Genomic DNA, 19,513 nt, shown 5'->3' with positions numbered 1-19,513 from the left:
CGTTGAAGGATTTTGACATTCGTTGAAGGATTTTGACATCCGTTGAAGGATGTCTTAAAGGTTACGTTTTTTATTTTAGGGTTTTATTTGAAGGTTTATTTGAATACGCACCTTGAGGAAGCAACACACACTGCACCACTCCACACACTGCACTACAAGAGCAACACTGCACCACGAGAGGGAGACTGCTTGATAATTCTTTCCAACACCACCAACCTTTACAACTTGTAAAAGAAAGAGAGGAAAAAATATAATGTTAAAATGAAAGAAAAATATTTTACTCATGTACGAGGCACTAGAATAGGTTATTAGTGGAATAGGTTGTTAATGGGTAAAATTAAAAAATAACCCTAAAAATAAAATTTTACTTAGGGGCAAAATAGTAAATGGGAGGTGAAGGGAGAAAGGTGTGGTGGTGGAGGGAGCAACACCCATTTATTTTTAGTTAAGTTAGATATTATATTTTTAATCGGTTTTCTTTAATTATTTCTTTCATAAGTCATTTTAATACTATGTTAGCAAGGTTGTTAAAAAGAAAGGCTCGTTAAATATTTTATTTAACCAAACTATTATGAATACTTATGGACATGTAAACATAACAAACTATCATGAGACTTCAACTTTTCAACCAACAATGCATTTCCAATTTCATGAGAAAGAAAATTTTTGTGATATATTTTATCAAAAGGGTCCTATATTGTCTACTAATTAGTATTATGATATCAAAATAATTAATAATAATTTTTTAGTGGAAGCTTTAAATATTACAAGTATTAATCTAATACTCTAATGCTTCTTGTTATTTTTTTTTAAATTTATGTTCAAGTTTTCTAAAAGAAATTAACAATATTAATTTTCATAAAAGAAAATTCCTTGTTATAAAAAAACTAGCAATATTACTTAAAAAAAATGGTTTTCTCGTTATAAAAATATGATTTTCAAAATTTGAATGGAGAATTTTAAGATCAAATATATTAAATTTAAATTACTCAATTTTTATTTATATGAGACGGTTCACATATATTAAATTTAATTTTAATAATTTGATAATATTACTCAATATAAAAATTATTACTTTAACACTAAATAGCTTAACTAAAACAATATAACTAAATTCTAAAAAAAAATAATCATAATAATTAAATGAAAAATAGTTGTTGATATCTGCTTCCTGATTACTTAATTAAATGAAAAATAGTTGTTGATATCTGCTTCCTGATTACTTGCTACGAAATTTGGCTGAGTCTTAACACTATGATACTTAAAGTAAGTTCATTTTTCAGTTAATGTATTTAAATAGGTTTAATTGCTTCCTTTGTCCCCAGTTTGGTTGAATTGTGTCAAATTCATCCTCATTTTTAAAAAAGTTTCATTGTCGTCCTCACGTGGTATAAAAGTGTCAATTGAATCCAAACATAGAAAAAATTTGTGTCAAAGTAGTCATTTTTCCTATATCTCTGTGTCTTCCTTTCATATGTCACTTCTCTGGAGCTATGAAAAGCCTTAAATTGGATAAGGTAAAATGAATATCTGTACTTGATTGTATGAAAGGAAGACACAGATATATAGGAAAAATGACTACTTTGACACAAATTTTTTCTATGTTTGGATTCAATTGACACTTTTACACCACGTGAGGACGACAATGAAACTTTTACACCACGTGAGGATGACAATGAAACTTTTTTAAAAATGAGGATGAATTTGACACAATTCAACCAAACTGGGGACAAAGGAAGCAATTAAACCTATTTAAATAATATATAAAGTAGTTTTGGTTAAATTAATTTTTATGGTGACACTGAATGGTTAAATTTTTATGTGACATCCACTGTATTTGGTTACTGAAAAATTGTTTGTCAATTACAAAAAGCGAAAAACTCAAAATCAAAAGTGAAAAAGAGAAAATTTGAAAAAAAAAGTAAACAAAAAATTAGTGAGCAAATTTTATTTTATTTTTTGCATAAATTGACACCCTTTTCAGACCGCATATTACTAAGGGAAGAGACACTCCTTAACTACTACCAAATTGATCATAGATAGCGTTCAATAGACACCCTTTTGAGAACAAGTGTGACAAGTGCAAAGAATTTGAGTAAAAGTTTTATGCTTAGCTGGAAGGTAAAATACCTTCTAGGTCAGAATGCTAGCAAAAAATCCTTTATAAATAGCCTTGGGTGTAAGAGCCTTATTAAGAATCAAGGAGTTTGTCCCTAAGTGTTCTATGAAAATCCATCCACTCTATACTCTTTCTTTAACAATTAACTTTGATGCCATTGTATAATCTAAGTGGTCTTTCAATTCCTTTGATAATACGCAACCCTGGGACAAAAATCAATCATATACCTTGATTTGATGTCTCATAGGATGCTACAAATTCTAAAGTCATAGTGGATAAAGCTATAAGGGTTTTCTTGGTACTGGACCAAGAAACCACACCACTAGCTAGCATGAAAATGTACACCTGAAGTGGATGTTAAACTATCTTGGCATCCTACAAAATTGTCAGAATACTTGATGATCTTTTACTGGTCTGACCCTATATACGTGAGCTTATAAACCTTTGTTTTCTTGAAATAATTTTATAACTTTATTGGCTGCTTTCCAAAGATCCATTCATTAATTGCTTAAATATCTGTCTAAGACCCCAAATATGTATGATATAACCGGATGCATACATACTTGGACATACATCAAATTCTCTACCTCTGAAACATAGGGAATCTTTTGCATTTCTTGAATTTCTAAATTTCCTTTTGGGCATTGATTGAAACTTAACTTGTCTCCCTTGACAACTAGAGAATCCCCTAATTTACTATCCTTCACGCTAAAAGCTTTATGAATGTCATCAACATGCAAACCATCTCCTTTTGAGTATAGCCCTTCGTCACAAGACAAACTTTATACCTCTCCATATTATCATTAAAACCCCTTTTGGTCTTAAGTATTCTCTTATTTTCAATGGGGTTCATACCTTCTGGTAATGGGACAAGTTCCCAAATCTTGTTGTCTTGCAAAGACTTATACTCCTCGTGAAGAACAGGTTTCTAAGGATCTTGAGTTTGTTCTTATAGAGGTTCTAAACTTAATTACTAGAGGTTTTGAACTTCACGAATCAGATTACTTCTAACAATTCTTCCTCTAATCTTTATTTTCCCCCCACACTCAATATCCTCAAAGAATATTATGCTTAGTATCATGCAATTCCATATTTAAAGATTCATAATAGGAAATTACCGTATGAAGAATATATAAATTATTATTTTTCCAAAATTGAATTAGTTTCAACAAAACTTGAATTTTAAAAAATAATCTGAATTCTTTATTTTCAAGTTAACATTATTAACAAAATTTGTCCAAATAAACAAATGAAATCAAATTCAGCCTAAATGATGGTACAACTGCAATGTCTTTCCAAACCAAAAAATAAAAAGTCAGTACAAAATAATAATTTAAAACATTTTATATCACTTTCATGAGAACCGATTTGACATCTCTAAATAAATTCATCTTTCAGAATTAATTGTCTTCCGATAACTTAGGCAACCCTTTATTTGCACACCAAGCATGATATTTTGAACATTCCTTCTTCATGTCTCCAACTTTATTGCAAAAGAAACATTTAACAGACTGTTTTTGTTTCTTTCGTGATGGACCTTCACAAGCATCACTATTAGGATTCTTAATTTTCTTCCTTTTTGCCCTTTTCATTAGAGGTACTGGTTAAGTGAGCACTTTCAATCCTTTCTTGCTTCAGTCTCTCCTCTTCTTAAACACAATATGAAATGAGCTCATTAAGAGACCATTTCTCCTTCTGACAGTTATATGAAACCTTAAACTGCCCAAACTCTATAGCAAGATAGATTAAAATATAGGCTTAATTACCTACTTAGTCCCCATGTTAGGAGGTAATTTTCTGTTTAGTACCCGGTTTTAAAAATGTAGGCATTTGGTACCTATGTTTTGAAATTTGTATCAATTCAATCCTATCCAGTTAACGGCGTTATAATTGATGCGAGAAATTAAGGACGTTAATGAAGATGCATTCAAACATTTGATAGCTATTCCACCCAGGCTATCATTAACGTCCTTAATTTCTCGCATCAATTATAACGCCGTTAACTGGATAAGATTGAATTGATACAAATTTCAAAACATAGGTACCAAATGCCTACATTTTTAAAACTGGGTACTAAACAGAAAATTACCTCCTAACATGGGGACTAAGTAGGTAATTAAGCCTAAAATATAATGTACAAGTAAGTCTTCTTGCAACTCAAGTTTCAACACCTTAAGTTTTGAAACAATGTTTGGCATTTCCATAATGTACTCTCTCACATTTCTTTTGCCTTGATACCTCATGGAAGCCAAGCTTTGAAGAAATGCACTTGCTTCCGCCTTTTCGCTTTTCACAAAACGCTTTTCAATCTCAGCAAGAAAATCTTTAGCACTTGTAATTTCTTCAAAAATAGTACCTCTATATACTTCTGGAATTTCACGCTTAATGACCATCAAACACATGTGATTTAAGCGATCTCACTTCTCATATTTTCTCCTCTCGTCAGAGGTACTTAAGTCCTTAAGAGAAAGAGGTTTCTCAATCCTTAATGCAAGGTCAAGATGCATGCAGCTAAGAATTATCTCTATATTCTCTTTCCAATCCTTAAAATTTGTACCTTTGAGGACCAAAACTGAATTTAAGTTGGCAAATATAGAAGCGATCATAACTATATTTTATACAAGAGAAACAAAGGAATCAAGCTCACATCGTAAAATCAATAATTATATAAATATATTCAAATAATGGTCTATCCCATCTCAAGACACCCAATGCCCCATCAATATCAAGTCTTTGGACAATAATATTAACTGTTAAAAGTATGTTGGTGTAATGATCAACACTAATAATAAGAACATGTCCAATAACAAACCTATCTTTGGATAGATTTTATTATTGACACGTAAAACCTTATAATTATCACACATTACCATCACAGGTGCGTATACAATCCGGCCAAATATTCATAATTTCCATAAAGATAAACATTCATAATTTCTCTATGAACTAATTCGAATAAAGAAGATTGAACTAATTCGAATAAAGAAGATTCACTTTGGTGATTTCTTAATTATCAATTGCTCATTTAAAAGTTATAAACAAGACCCAAATTGAATTTTATTTATCCCTAATTAATTATTAATTTTACTTTCATTTATTTTTAATTAATTATTAATTTTACTTTACTTTAGAATTTTAATTTTAAAATTCATAAAGTCAGAAAATCAGATCCTCTAAAATCCAAATCCATATTCAAACATCCAAAATTGGATCTACCAAAATGGATCTGCACCAGATGGGGCCTAGGCCACTACCAGCAAGCCCGCAGTGAGTTGACAGACGCCATGAACGAGAGAGCGTCGTCGTGCAACCAGATCTACCGCCGTAGAACCACCATCGAAACCCCTCTGCGAGAGAACCAGATCGGAAGAGAAACCACACTACGACAGAGCGCGAACAACATTGGCAGCAGAAACCCCCACCAAACTCACTGTGAGCCACCCTGAGGAACGCATCTCCTGGTTCTTTTCGTCACGGTCCAGATCGAGGGAAGAAGAAGGAGTCGCGACTCAGAACCTCCAGGAACTAGATCTGTGAACGATTCACGAACCAAATCGCCGCAATGCTGGTTCTCCGCCATAACAGAGATCGGGAAGGGAGAAGAAGACATTACGCCTCCATTGCCCTCTAAACCGCGAAGCAACGTTGCAGAACGACTTCTCGAATCTCGTCACTTACTAAGATAAGACGATTGTGCTCCTTCGTCAATGGCGAGCGCGCCATCCGAAACCAAAACTATCGTCGCGAAGCCTCCTCCACCTGCAGAAAAACAGAACCAAAACCACCACAAAAGACGAAGGCCGAAAGTGTCCTGGAATCAGCTACTGTCACAACCCATTTAACCTCGCAACTTACCACCGTGACGCAGCGAGGAAGCACCAGAAGAAGTCCCAGTGGTGGCAGCAGTAGTAGAACCGCGAAAGAGATGGTGGCACACCAAAAGTGAAAAAAAAACATTGGGGATTTTTCCCAAATTAGGGTTCAAATTGAGAATTTTTTCCCAATTTAGAGGATTAAAGTCCATAAACATACAATTTTATGATAAACTTTAGGGTTTCCAGAATTGGGTTTATTATTAATGCTAATTGATTTAGGTTTATGATACCAGAGAATATCAACTAGGGAATTTTATTATCATAATCCAAACCTTCAAATATTGCATTCATTAATAGACCAAGAATTTTTGTTGCAGATTATAAACAATTAAATGAAAACCCCCAAAATTTATAACCATTTTTTCTCATAAAATTGGAGAGATCAAAGATCAAAAGTTTCTGCCAATTAATCACTAATATGCTCTCATACCAATTGTTAGTTTTTTATGATGGACAAATTAATAATTAATGAGCAATAATTAACAAACAACTTGAATTGGTCTCTTATATTCGCACCCTTAGTTCCTTCTGGATTTTTTATTCTGATGGAGATAAAAATAAAGAAACAAGAATGATTTGATGTGCACAGATGGAGACCATGACCCTTTAAATGACCTCTAAGAATTACTTTTCTTTAGTTTCAATAACTATAATTTGACCCCTTCAAGAAATTAAAATTATTGTTGACACAATATACCTTTCATGACAAAATACCCTTAGTCATATTTATCTTAATTAGATCACTTTATAAAGTTGGCTAATAAAATATAATGGCCCTAACACATTTAATAATTGTTATATATATATATATATATATATATATATATATATATATATATATATATATGTGTGTGTGTGTGTGTGTGTGTGTGTGTGTGTGATCCAAATTTCTAACAATAAAGATTATCTATCTGAATGTCTTGTGCCTTCCCTCAATTAATCAATTCCATTTAGGACCAATAAGTTAGTCATTGATCTAAAAAAATTGTAAAATGTGTGCCTTTTGTGATGTCATTGTTCGAATTGGACTTAAGATGAGACAATATATTTATGTAAGAATAAAAAGGCCTTATATCTCAAGCCAAGAGTGGGGTGAATTGTATTAACCCTTTTTAATGATCTTTTTGAAATCTTTATGAGGTCTTGGCTTCTTGAAATCAATAAACAAATAGTAATGAATTGAAAAATAGAGAAAGATCAAGCACACAGACAATCTATATTGTTTTAGCTATCACAAGCCTACATTCAGTCCTCCTTCAACAATCTTAGTTGAAGGCATTTCACTATAATGATTGAGTATACAAGAATGTAGAGACAACCCTCTCAATGTACTCCTCTCGCCACTCAAAATCAATATAGCAACCCAAGAGATGAACAACCTCAATCTCTTACAAATACAAAGAGCAATCCCAACTCTTAACCCCTAGCTATACCCGCACAAGTACACAATACAAATTGTTTGACAAACCTGATCTTGAATACACACTCTCCAAGTGCAGATTGAATCATTCAACTTTTGCTTCATTTTTGTAACTGGACAGTCAGACTTGATGTGTCCAACTTTACCACATTCATAGCATGTTGGTGCAACAACAACTTTTCCTTTCCTCATTTCATTGCTCTAAGATCTAATTTTTTAGTTTAAGAATTAGCTTCTTCAACATGTCTTCTTGAGGTTGTTTTGCTTGTTGTCTTGAGAGCAATTGTATGTTTTTGTTCTCGTTCTTCCTCTTCTTTCAATCTCCCAAGTTCAAGCTTATGTTCTCTTAATTTTCAAAATAGGGTGATCATGTTCATTGTAGTCAAGTCTCATGATTCAGATATAGCAGTGACCTTAGGCTACCAACTCCTATTCAAACTTTTCAAAATCTTGATATTTATCTCTTCTTTGTCAAATGTCTTCCCAAGAGCAAGAAGGTGGTTTACAATGTGAGTGAACCTTTTTTGCACATCATATATTGTCTCATTACTTTTCATCCCGAACATTTCGTACTGTTGGATCAAAGAATTCTTCCTTGCTCTCTTGACTTTATTGGTGCCTTCATGAGCTACTTCCAAGATATCCCACATTTCCTTGGTCGTTGCACACATGGAAATTCTATAAAAATTATAAATAGTAAGTGCAGAAGAAATGATGTTCTTGGCTCTAACACGATAGTGAGCTCTTCTATTTTCATCAGCATTCCAATCCGAAAAATCTTTAACCTTGGTTTTTCCATTCTCATCTTTGGTTGGTTCAAAGGGGCCATTTATCACGGCATCCCATACTCCTTTTTCTACTGATTCCAAGAAGATTTTCATTATGATCTTCCAATAGGGATAATTCTCACCTGAAAATAGTGGTGGTCTATTTGTAGATGCACCTTCTCTAAAGGTTTGAGATATATTGGCCATAGGATCAATTTAATCGATTACGTTGTGCAAAGTTGGATGCACAAAGTTGGTCAAGTAAACGATCTCATTGGGATAGTGTTTACTAACCTAACGTAAGTATCATACAAGTATTATGTACATCATGATCAGATCGATCGTAAGTTACGAAAAAGTTTGGAAACACTATTCAACCCCCTTCTAAAGTTTCCTTGCACCTTCATGTTTGCATTAGCATTCTTTTTTAGTTGATTTTTCTTTACTTGAGGACAAATAAAAGTCTAAGCTTGGAAAATTTTGATGTGGGAATAAAATGTCTTTGCATTCGTACATTAGTTTATGTCATTTTCATGCATTATTAAATTATTTGAATGATTTCATAATGTGTTATCTCTATTTTACATAATCCAGTTGGGTTTTTGTGTCTTTCTCATAAACATGTGTTTCTAGGTATTGAAATTACAAATTAGAGAGAGTTAGTGTCAAGAATGAAGAAATCAAACTAGAAAGTTCTACGAGTCAGCTGTAAATTTCTCCACTGTAAATTTCTCCACAACTTATGGATTTACATTAGGACTGTAGATTTTTAAACTAGAGAATTTCATAAGTGAGTTGTGAATTCGTGGTTTTACTCTAAGAGTGTAGATTTTAAATTAGATAATTCCACGAGTGGGTTGTGAATTTCTCCTGTGAATTTTTACTTGAGCAATTATTAACCTTTTAAAAGAATAATAAAAAAGGAAGTGAAAACGGTTATCCAGAGGGATAACTATTTCCTCAAAAAAAAGTGGAACCCATGAAAAAGAGGAGAGAAGGGGTATCTGGACACACAAACTTTGAAGGGAGTAGAGACAAAGGGAAATTTTCTTCTTCTTCTAGTTTTTTTTCTTTTACATTCTGCAAATATTAATGAAAATTAGTAGACATATGAAATGAGATATAACCCAATAATATCATACCAATTCAACTCACTCTAGCAAATGCTTGGTTCCATACAATGCATATACATTTGCTTAGCCCTATTCATTTCATTCTTTTTACTAATTCCTTGCAATTTCGAGAGAGAAACATATATCAATATAAATGTACTATAATATCTTAAAAAAAATTAATACTGATGACTCCAGTTTTTTTACTTATTATAGTCATAACACATAAAATGTTCATACCATGATAGTATTATTTTTTCAATATGTTATCAATTACTTAAAATCATTCAACGGAAGAAATTTCAATTATTCATTCAAAGTGGAATATTTTAGAAAATGTATTCTCTTGATATAACACTTAGAACATCTTCATGCATCATTTATCTAACATCCCAAAATATTATATAAACTATACAGTAGAGTCATCACATAAGAATATAAAATTGAAAAGTCATCTACTATGTAATAAAGTGTTAACAATACACTTATCCAAAAATAACCATAAAATTAAAAACTTTACACAAAGGCCTAAACTGATGCAAAACTATATACAAGACCGATCAGTCTTATACTAAACAAGGGATCCTCTCATTCCAGTGCTTGCTCCAGAGAGACATATTCTCCCTCTGCTCACATCTATCGGATGATCATTGCAAAAGATAAATCGAGCGGATAAACATGACAATACAGAAAAGAAGGGTAAGCTAGTGGAATTTAATATTCATGTGAGTATACAATTCAAACAAACAGATAAGATACTCATACACATGTATTAAACATATAAACACATATTGACCGACCGCTTTAACTTGACCGTCCGAACTAGTATGAATATGTAGCTTGAGGTCGTTCATGCGCCCGGGGGTGTAGTAACTAGAACACCCTCAGCTGCCGTCCGAGGTTAATCCGTTATAACTCACCTAAATACCTTTAGTCTAGGACCTCCTGCTATTCTCACGACATGACTTACCCATATCTACTTGAGAATTGGTAATCATTACAATCTCAGGATGAACGTCGTGGATTTCGCTGTCCATATTCATACTTTACCACTTTGATAATTAACCACTGAGACATTCCTCCTTGGAATTCTCTTTCATATCCGCAGTACAAATCTAAACCATACTTTAATATCAACACTATTTCTCATACATAATACGTTTAAACAACTCAAGTAAACACTTAGAGTACAACATAACCACAACCCTTTGAAAAACTGAATGCTTCATAGTAAAATCAAACCGAATGGTAAAACCCACCACTACCCTTGAACATGACCGAACGGAAAACACTCATAACATGTAAACATGATCGAACGGTCATATAAAGACTAGCCCGACCAAATACTATAGTAAACATAATACTTTTAACTTAGACTAATAACTTAGATGGAACACTTATGACTTAGATCGAATGCTCAAGTAGAACCGATAACTAAAGCATGATCGAACAGTCAATAACAGGTAAGGCCCATAACAAACCGAATGTAGTTAAGACTATAAACCAATACAAACTAAGTACTAGTGTAAGACCGAGAACCAAGACTATACCGGATACTTTATCTAGACCGAATGTTACGTCAAGACCAAAAGTTATAACTAGACCGAACGCTATATTAAATCGAATACAAGAACAAGACCTAGCACTACTAAGATCGAACGCTAGTACAAAACCGACCTCTACCAAGACCAAACGCTAGTACAAAATCGAGCACTACTAAGACTGAACGCTAGTACAAAACCGAGCACTACTAAGACCAAACGCTACTACAAAACCGAGCACTACTAAGACCGAACGCTAGTACAAAACCGAGCACTACTAAGACCGAACGGTCATGAACTAGGAAGACTCTAAAGAGCCCAAACCCAGTTAACGACCGAGCACTTGAATATGACCGAGCGGTCAACAACGTGTGCCCAACTTTCTGCATAAACAATAACTCCAATTCGGTTCTATTGGTTTTAGCACATTTTGAATGACTTAGGGACTCTAACAGATCCTAAATAACTCCTCTTAGCTCTCCCAACCGACCAATTTGACAGTCCATACAGACAATACCGATCACACAAAAATTCAATTTCATACACATGAAAACCATCAAACAACATTCACATACACCATAGACTCATCAATTAAATTAACTAGCTTCCCTTACCTCTTAACCGAACCGAACAACTTCTACGCTTCTAGAAATTTGCTCACATCTCCAGAAAATCCTAAGAACACCTATAACTCACCGATTTGTGAGAAGAGACTAACCAAAGTACCAAAAATGAAGTTAGAAAGGGGATAGAAAACTGATGAACACATGCAAAAAGCAATGCTTACTTGCATGTGGCAGAAATTCCAGAAATTCACAAGAATTAAAGGAACGAAACTTACCAGCTCTAAACACTAAACCGATCGGTGGAATAGAAAGCTCTTGACACCAGGATTGCTTAGGCACGGTCTGATTGTTAAACAGATAAAGTGAGATTAAGGAAATCTAGAGAGAAAGAGGAGAAAAGAAGAGAGTAGAAGTTTTTGGAGAGAGATAGTTGTATTTAGAAAAATGGGACAAAATTTTTATTTATATATCACTCTTATTTTAATATAAATCGTTCGGTATCATCCTTTGCCTACACCTGTCTGCTCCAAAATTTCTTTAAACCTCTCAGCTCTTACAATTTATACAACTAAAATGTCCTTTCTCTCCTTTCTCGAAAATAACAAAATTTTCCTAAAAAAAGACATATGTTATTCATATACATAAACATTTAATATTTTAAATATTTGAATAGTTTCATTAAAATATTGTAATATATACTTCATTTTCGATCATACGATCCTTGATCAAAGCCTTGAAGTTTGTATAAATAAAAGCACAAAAGTTTGAATTCCTTAATGATCCTGAAAAACTAGCTAAGGACAGACATAACTTTGTAATGGGGACCAATAATAGACTCTCCATCTCTATCCCATATAACTTTTGGATGGTGTTTATTAAATATTTAGTTGGTACTCTTATTTTTTTTTTCTTTCTTGATTGTACCTAAACTAAAAAATAAATTATAAAATCTCAATATTAGTTTAGTAAAATTGTAATATTATCTTCATTTACATTGATGATTTCAGTGTCTTGATGAGTCGTAATAATTAATATCACCGTTGCAAGTGATAATATTAATAAGATTATTGAAGAAAATTTGAACCGTGAATATTTTTTCATCCACGATTTTTTATTCTTATAATATGGTTGGAGCTATGACCAAGAAGAATGAGGACTATGACGGTAGAGTCAACTTTGCTATGCTCGTTGATATTCTTCTCATAATTCATTGGTAGGACCAATCAGTTGGACTCGATCAAAATGTTTGACTCATAATCATTAAGACTCTTATCCTTGGCTCCTTGTGTTTGTGCCTTTTTAACCATAATATTATAGTGTTTTATTAGCTGTGATAAACTTTGTATTTAAAATAAAATAAATTTCAAGAAATAACCACATGCATCAATCCAGTGTATGTGAAACTTAACACGATCGACGAGTTTATTAAGATAATGAGTTCAAATTCAGACATTTAACTCGACTTAAATCAATATATTAAAAGAAGGAAATATATATATAACATAATTAGATTAATACTAATAAATATTCAAAACATTATAAAATATAATTCCAAAAAAATATTAAAACATCATTAATGATTAAATAACTCATGTTTACAGACAAACAAAAATAGGCTAATAAAAAATAGTAACATTTCCAAAATCTATCTATACATAACACAATTCAAAATATGATATGTTTATAAATTATTTTTAATGTTATTTCGACAACCACACCAAAATCTATTTGCATATAACACCAATTCAAGATTAGGAAGCCTTGTTAGGAGTGATAACATCTTATGTATTTAGATGTTCGATCCGATTTTGTAAATTTAATAATAAAATTTTACTTTTATCTAACATATATTATATTCAATTAATTAATATATTATAAATTTTTTAACTTAATTTGTTTCTTTCTTGGAAATGGATTTATTTGTGCTCTCTTCATCTTATATTTATTGGGTTACAATTAATATTTTACACTTATGTTAAAGTTATATTTTATATGTTGATTTTTTTTCAACTATACTCCGTCATGGTTTCATAACCTTTTTCAACTAAATTTTTTGAAATTTTTGTTCAAAAGGAGAAGTTTATTTATATACTTTTGGAAAGTTTTGAAAACTGTGCGTTGAATTAGTGGTAATTTGATGAATGTTGGGAACTGGAATGTTGATATATTCGGTTTATTTTACAACTGATTGAGTTCTATTAAAAATTGTAACTATCATCGGGTAAAATCTATTTCTGTTGGTTGCTGGATTTTCTGAAGATATTATTGGTATGTGAAATCTGCTAATGATAAATAAAATGTTAGCTAAAATAATAGATTAAATAGTATAATAATGTGGTTTGTACAGGAATTTTACTATTAAAAACATGATAGTTCTATATTAAATGTGAAAAGAACCTGTGAGCATTCTAATTTTGTTATACTTTGTCTAAACATAGCTATGCATCTAAGTATATATGAAAGCATGAACATTGATATCTGGACGGAGTTTTTCACCAAACTAGGCATATTTGCCTTCAATATTACCAAAATGGGCAGATTTTGACTCAAAGTGAAGTCGTGGGAGCCCGAACGACTTCAATTGAAGAGGTCGTGCCCCCCTGCACGACTTCACACTGTTCATGTGTTTAGTGTTGAAGTCGTGCACCCCAAAAACGACTTCTGAGTGTTGTAATCGATTACAATTCACTCGTAATCGATTACAGATTGTTGAAATCGTGACCCCCCTACACGACTTCAATTGAGTAGGCAGAAAACGTACTGGTAATCGATTACGGTACTTGTGTAATCGATTACCAGTGTGTTTTTGGTTGGTTTTTGAAAATGATTTTGCAATTAACATATTTTATGTATTGGTTGTGTTATACGAGAAGAGAAAATAAATATTAATAACAAATAATAATAGTAATATAAAAAAAATCGATTTGATTACAATTGGGTAAAATTAAGAAAAAACTAATGACGAAATGGACAATTTCCCCTATGATGACCTTCCTTGCGGCAGTAAGAGCATTTTTTTGGCTTATCTGGATTGGATTGATCCATTTCATTATGAAGCCTATTTGTAGATGGTCTTCCGGATGCCTTGCGTCGCATTTTAGGATCTGGTATGAAGTTTGGACCTGTATACACAGACCAATAATCTTGAATTTGGATTGGGTGAAATTGTACTTCGTATGCCTTGAAAATGTTGTTAAGATTGTACACTGGATCGATTACTTGGGTTAGTGGGATATGTGAAAATGCACAAACAACAATGACATGATGACATGGGAGACGAGTAGCCTGGAAGTGACCACAATCACACCACCATTCATTTAGGCTGACCTTATAGGAAAGTGGAACAGGGCGGTAGTGGTGAGGTGTTGAAATTTCCTGAACATCAAATTCAGAATTTTCACAGTTGTAGCGATGAACATGACAAAATGCGGATTGTTGTTGGTTTTTCCTAATGATGTCGACGATTTGTTCAGGATATTGGTGTCCTGCTTGTAGCATACAGTTCGCCTTTAATCCCCGTTCAACAAACCATGATTGTGTCCTCTCAAATGTTGTTCTGATGAGAGCACATATTGGTAATGAATGTGCTCCCTTTAAAATGGAGTTGGTGCACTCAACAAGATTAGTGGTCATATGTCCATATCTTCTCCCTCCATCAAAAGCCTGAGACCATTTTTGTAACGGGATTTTATCTATCCAATGAACTTGTTGTGGGTATTGGTTTCTGAGTGCAGCAAGTTTTGTCGTCATAGTTGGTTGCTTGACCTCGTAAGCTGTAATGATGTAATGAAGGCATAAATAAAATGATAATGTTAACAAAATTATAAAAGTAAAAGTGTATTAAGAATGTTTGTAGTAGTACCTAAATTGATGAATTGTTTTTTGAGGTCGTGATTTTTGAATTTGTTGTTGAAGTTGGATGCTAGATGACGTATGCAATAAACAGAGTTCAAACCATCTTGTTCCCAACCAACTTCTTCAGATCTTAAGGCCGATAGGATGCCCTTTCCTTTGTCAGTGATGATGCAAATATTTTGTTGATGGCAAACATGTTCTCGAAGTAGTTGAAAGAACCATATCAAGGCCTCCTTTGTCTCACCTTCTACAATGGCAAAGGCCAATGGAAAAAGATTTCTATTGCCATCTTGAGCTATGGCGGTGAGCAATGTTCCATGATATTTACCCGTTAGAAATGTACCATCAACTTGGAGAATGGGTTTACAGTATTTGAATCCTTGTATGCAAGGACCGAAAGACCAGAAAACTCTTTCCATAATATAGCAATTATTGTCGGTTTGTCCATCAATCTGCACTGGAGAACCAGTGCATTGTAAAATTGTACCTGGGTTTGCTTCCTTGACGACATGCAACCACCTCGGCATGTGGTTATAAGAGTCCTCCCAGTCTCCAAACTCCATAGCAAGAGCCTTTTGTTTAGCGATCCAAGCTTTTTTGTATGACATAGAATATCCAAATCGACCTTTAATATCTGCAATCAAACTCTTGATTGGAATGGATGGGTTTTTCCGGATTGAATTTGATATGATCGCGACAATGTGAGTACTATCAAGATTTGTATGATCTTCAGATAGTATTGTTGAGAAACACGAATGTTGTCCGTCTATATTTTTTATTTCCCAATATTTACGGACTTTGCTATAAGCTGCCCTCAAACGCCATTGACAACCGTTGTGATATTCCACACAACGAATAACATAAATGTTGGGCTTTGATTCAACGACGGTGTATTTGTAACCGTTGGTTATGTGATAATGTTTGATTGCAGCAATAGTTTCGTCCTTTGACTGGAACTGCATACGTTCATTCAACTCTGCAATGACATGTTATGTGATAATGTTTGATTGCAGCAATAGTTTCGTCCTTTGACTGGAACTGCATACGTTCATTCAACTCTGCAACGACATGTGCAGATGATTGTGTGATGTGGTCGTCGTTGTTGTCATCTTCAAGTATGTTGTCTAATTCATCATCAGTGCTGAAGTCATCAACGTTATCTAATATCAAAGGTTGTTCGTCGATGAATTGCGATGATGAAGATGCTGGAAAGTTCCCTGATGCCATAATGTTATAGATGTTTGGGAGAATATGTAAGATTGGAGTAGAAGGAGAACTCTTGGGCGTGCAGTTTGGATGCGAAGATGGATTTGTTAAAGACTGATATATAGATATATATAGAAGTTGTCGGGAGGGGAAGGTTACATCTGATAACTGGTAACTGGTTGTTACGGTCTAAAATAGGAAGTACTAATAAGTGAATGTTACGGTCTAAAATAGAAGTACTGAACAATAATATAGCACTGTCGATATAGCACTGTCGATATAGCACTGTCGATATAGCACTGTCATATATGTATATAGACTTCCATGCAATTATAATGTATGTATAGTATTATATTTATTTCATTCCGTATAAAGTCATTTGCAGTGTGGTCTGATATCATAAGCTTTTCATCACACGTTTTTTTTATTACTTATAGATATTGAGAAAATAATTTGTTTTATTGTTGTTAAAAAATAAATAATGTAGTATTTAGATGTATAAAAATAATATAGTTTAGAAATAATTAAAATCTGAAATGGGAAAATTTTACAACTTCCCTTTTTTCATTTTTTTTATTTAAAATCCTATTTCTAAAATTTTCACAATTTAAAAAATTATTTTTTAACTCTAATAAAATGCTTCAATATTGGAAAATATTTTTATAATTCAATAAAATTCATTAAATACATTTTATTTATTAAAATTCATTACATATTTTTATATTTTATTTTATGGAAAAAATATTTGTTGCAATTCATTAAAATGAGGTGGTAGGTGTGATGACCTTCTACACATGCATTCTGCACCTTAGCCTCTGATCACCAACATTAGTCATGCTATTCAACTTTCCTATTCATTTGCATGCCTAAATTTGGTGCAGCTTTCCTATTCAAGATTCGTCCTATAACCTCCTATTCAATCACATGTCTCGCTTTAATATTTGCAGGTTTGAAGATTCTTTCATGAGAGAACTCATTACAAAGTTTGAATTGTAATTTCCATGTCCTCAACCATGTGACTTTGAAGATTCTTTTGGCATCAATGGTTGTAGTTAAATATGTGGAGGGTCATTTCATTTCTCCCACCGTCTACCCTTTTCAATTGTGAGTTCCAATAGCCAAAGCACTTAACCCTTTGTCATTGCTTAGATATCCCAGTTTCACTCAGAAAATTCAATATGGCTTCTGCCCGTCAACTTCCCGTTGATATGTCCCTTCTACGTCTACAAGATAAACACATTGTCAAGTCAATTTGGGAAGGCAATGAACGAGTTATTTGCCCTCGAAGACATGCAATTTGGATAACAAAGCATGTTAACGAACTTGATGAAAGAATCATGAATATTTTACAGGCAGCAGGGTTTATCCATATTTTGAAAGCATCAACAATGGAAATAAATCACCACCTAGTGACTGCTTTGGTTGAGAGGTGGAGAGTCGAGACTCATACTTTCCACTTGCCTCTTGGTGAAAGTACTATAAGATTGGAAGACGTTGCATTACAACTGGGGCTTCCCATTGAAGGACATGTGGTCACTGGCATCGGTAGTGGTCCTCTGACAGTTTTTTGTCATCAACTACTAGGAGATGTTCCTCCTGAGGACAATGTCAGGGGCAACATAATAAAGTTGTCTTGGCTGAATAACACTTTTCGCCATTTGCCTCATGATGCCACCGATTAGGTTACTGAACAATACGCTAGAGCGTATATGTTGATGATAATTGGCAGCATCATGATGCCAGACACATCTGCAAGCATGGTGCATTTGATGTATCTTCCCCTTTTGGCAGACCTGCAGAACGTTTCACAGTATAGCTGGGGATCCGCTGTTCTTTCCTGCTTGTATCGTGCCCTTGATCATGGCACTAGGGCTGACCAAGAGAATATCGGAGGGTGCATGATCTTGTTACAATGCTGGGCATGGGAACGAATAACATGTATTTCACCACAATTACTTGAAGTCACAGAAGACGACATATCTTCTGGTGCAGTTTTTCCACTGGTGAAAAGATGGTGTCGCACAACACAGTCAATACATCATGACACGACAACTGTGAAACAATTTCGTCAAAAGTTAGACGACCTATCACCTAGACAGGTATTTTTCACCTCTCAACTTAATATTGTTGTACAAATTATGTTCACATTTGGCTTAATTACTACTATCTTTAATATCTTCAATACTTCAATTTATATGGACACCGTACAGACGTGATCTCCTTGCTCAAATCATTCCAGTCGAAGTGGCCCCGACTTATCGGGCAGTTGTGCCTCTAATATGTTTCTCTGTTGTAGAATACCAACAATCAGACCGTGTCATGCGTCAATTTGGATTTCGACAAAATGTACCCCATCCACCGATGAATCTAAATGAGGAACATAAACAGGATATGATAGGACGCACTGGCAGGAATTGGCAGGAACACGCATCACCATTGTATCATGATCCACAAAGGTCTGTCTCTGACCATGTCAACTATCAACATCCACATCTGAATTCAAGGTACCAACAACACATCCCACCGACATCAACATATCTTGGGGTTGAGACCTCTTATTTCGCCTTTCCACCTTCAACACCGTTCAGTGGAGGTCCATCATCTTTTATTGGAGGTCCTTCCAATTATTTTGGAACCTCGACAACGACTCCACCATCTTCACATCAACACGCTTCATCGTCACATAACGTGTATCGACCAACATATGATTTCCAAAACCTTCAGCACTCCAATGAAACTCATCCCACGGATGAAGACCAACACACGCAGAGTCCCACACTACAACAACAACAAAGGCGAGGACAACGACAACGACGAAGACCAACGTGTGGGACTGGAGGACATAGATAGATTGGTTGCGATCTTTATTTATAATTATGTAATTTGTCTATAATATCTTAATGAATCAATAAGATTTATTTCATTATAAAGTGTTATCCCTTGACGTTATTATTGCACATCGTGTCAAAACAACTTTATACATAAATCAATTTTAAAATATCATTCATTCAATCAATACTAAAGCAAAGAATAAATCAAAATTTGATCCTCC

General features: G+C 33.7%; 1 protein-coding gene across 1 annotated transcript; it reads right to left on the bottom strand.

Annotated features, from left to right (window-relative positions):
* Positions 1–14,355: 14,355 nt before the first annotated feature.
* Positions 14,356–16,482, bottom strand: LOC148206453 (uncharacterized). Its single transcript, XM_088107886.1, has 3 exons — positions 16,302–16,482; positions 15,356–16,231; positions 14,356–15,173 (listed from the first exon to the last, which is right to left on the bottom strand). Exons 1-3 carry the CDS (start codon positions 16,480–16,482, stop codon positions 14,356–14,358), a joined length of 1,875 nt encoding a protein of 624 aa, XP_087964012.1.
* Between the last annotated feature and the right edge of the window lie 3,031 nt (positions 16,483–19,513).

Source organism: Vigna umbellata, chromosome 1, assembly GCF_029865625.1.
Source record: "Vigna umbellata cultivar VRB3 chromosome 1, Vumbellata_1.0, whole genome shotgun sequence".
In the NCBI taxonomy this organism is placed as follows: domain Eukaryota; kingdom Viridiplantae; phylum Streptophyta; class Magnoliopsida; order Fabales; family Fabaceae; genus Vigna; species Vigna umbellata.
Note: the sequence above shows the minus strand (reverse complement) of the source record. Positions and strands in the feature narration are given on the sequence as shown.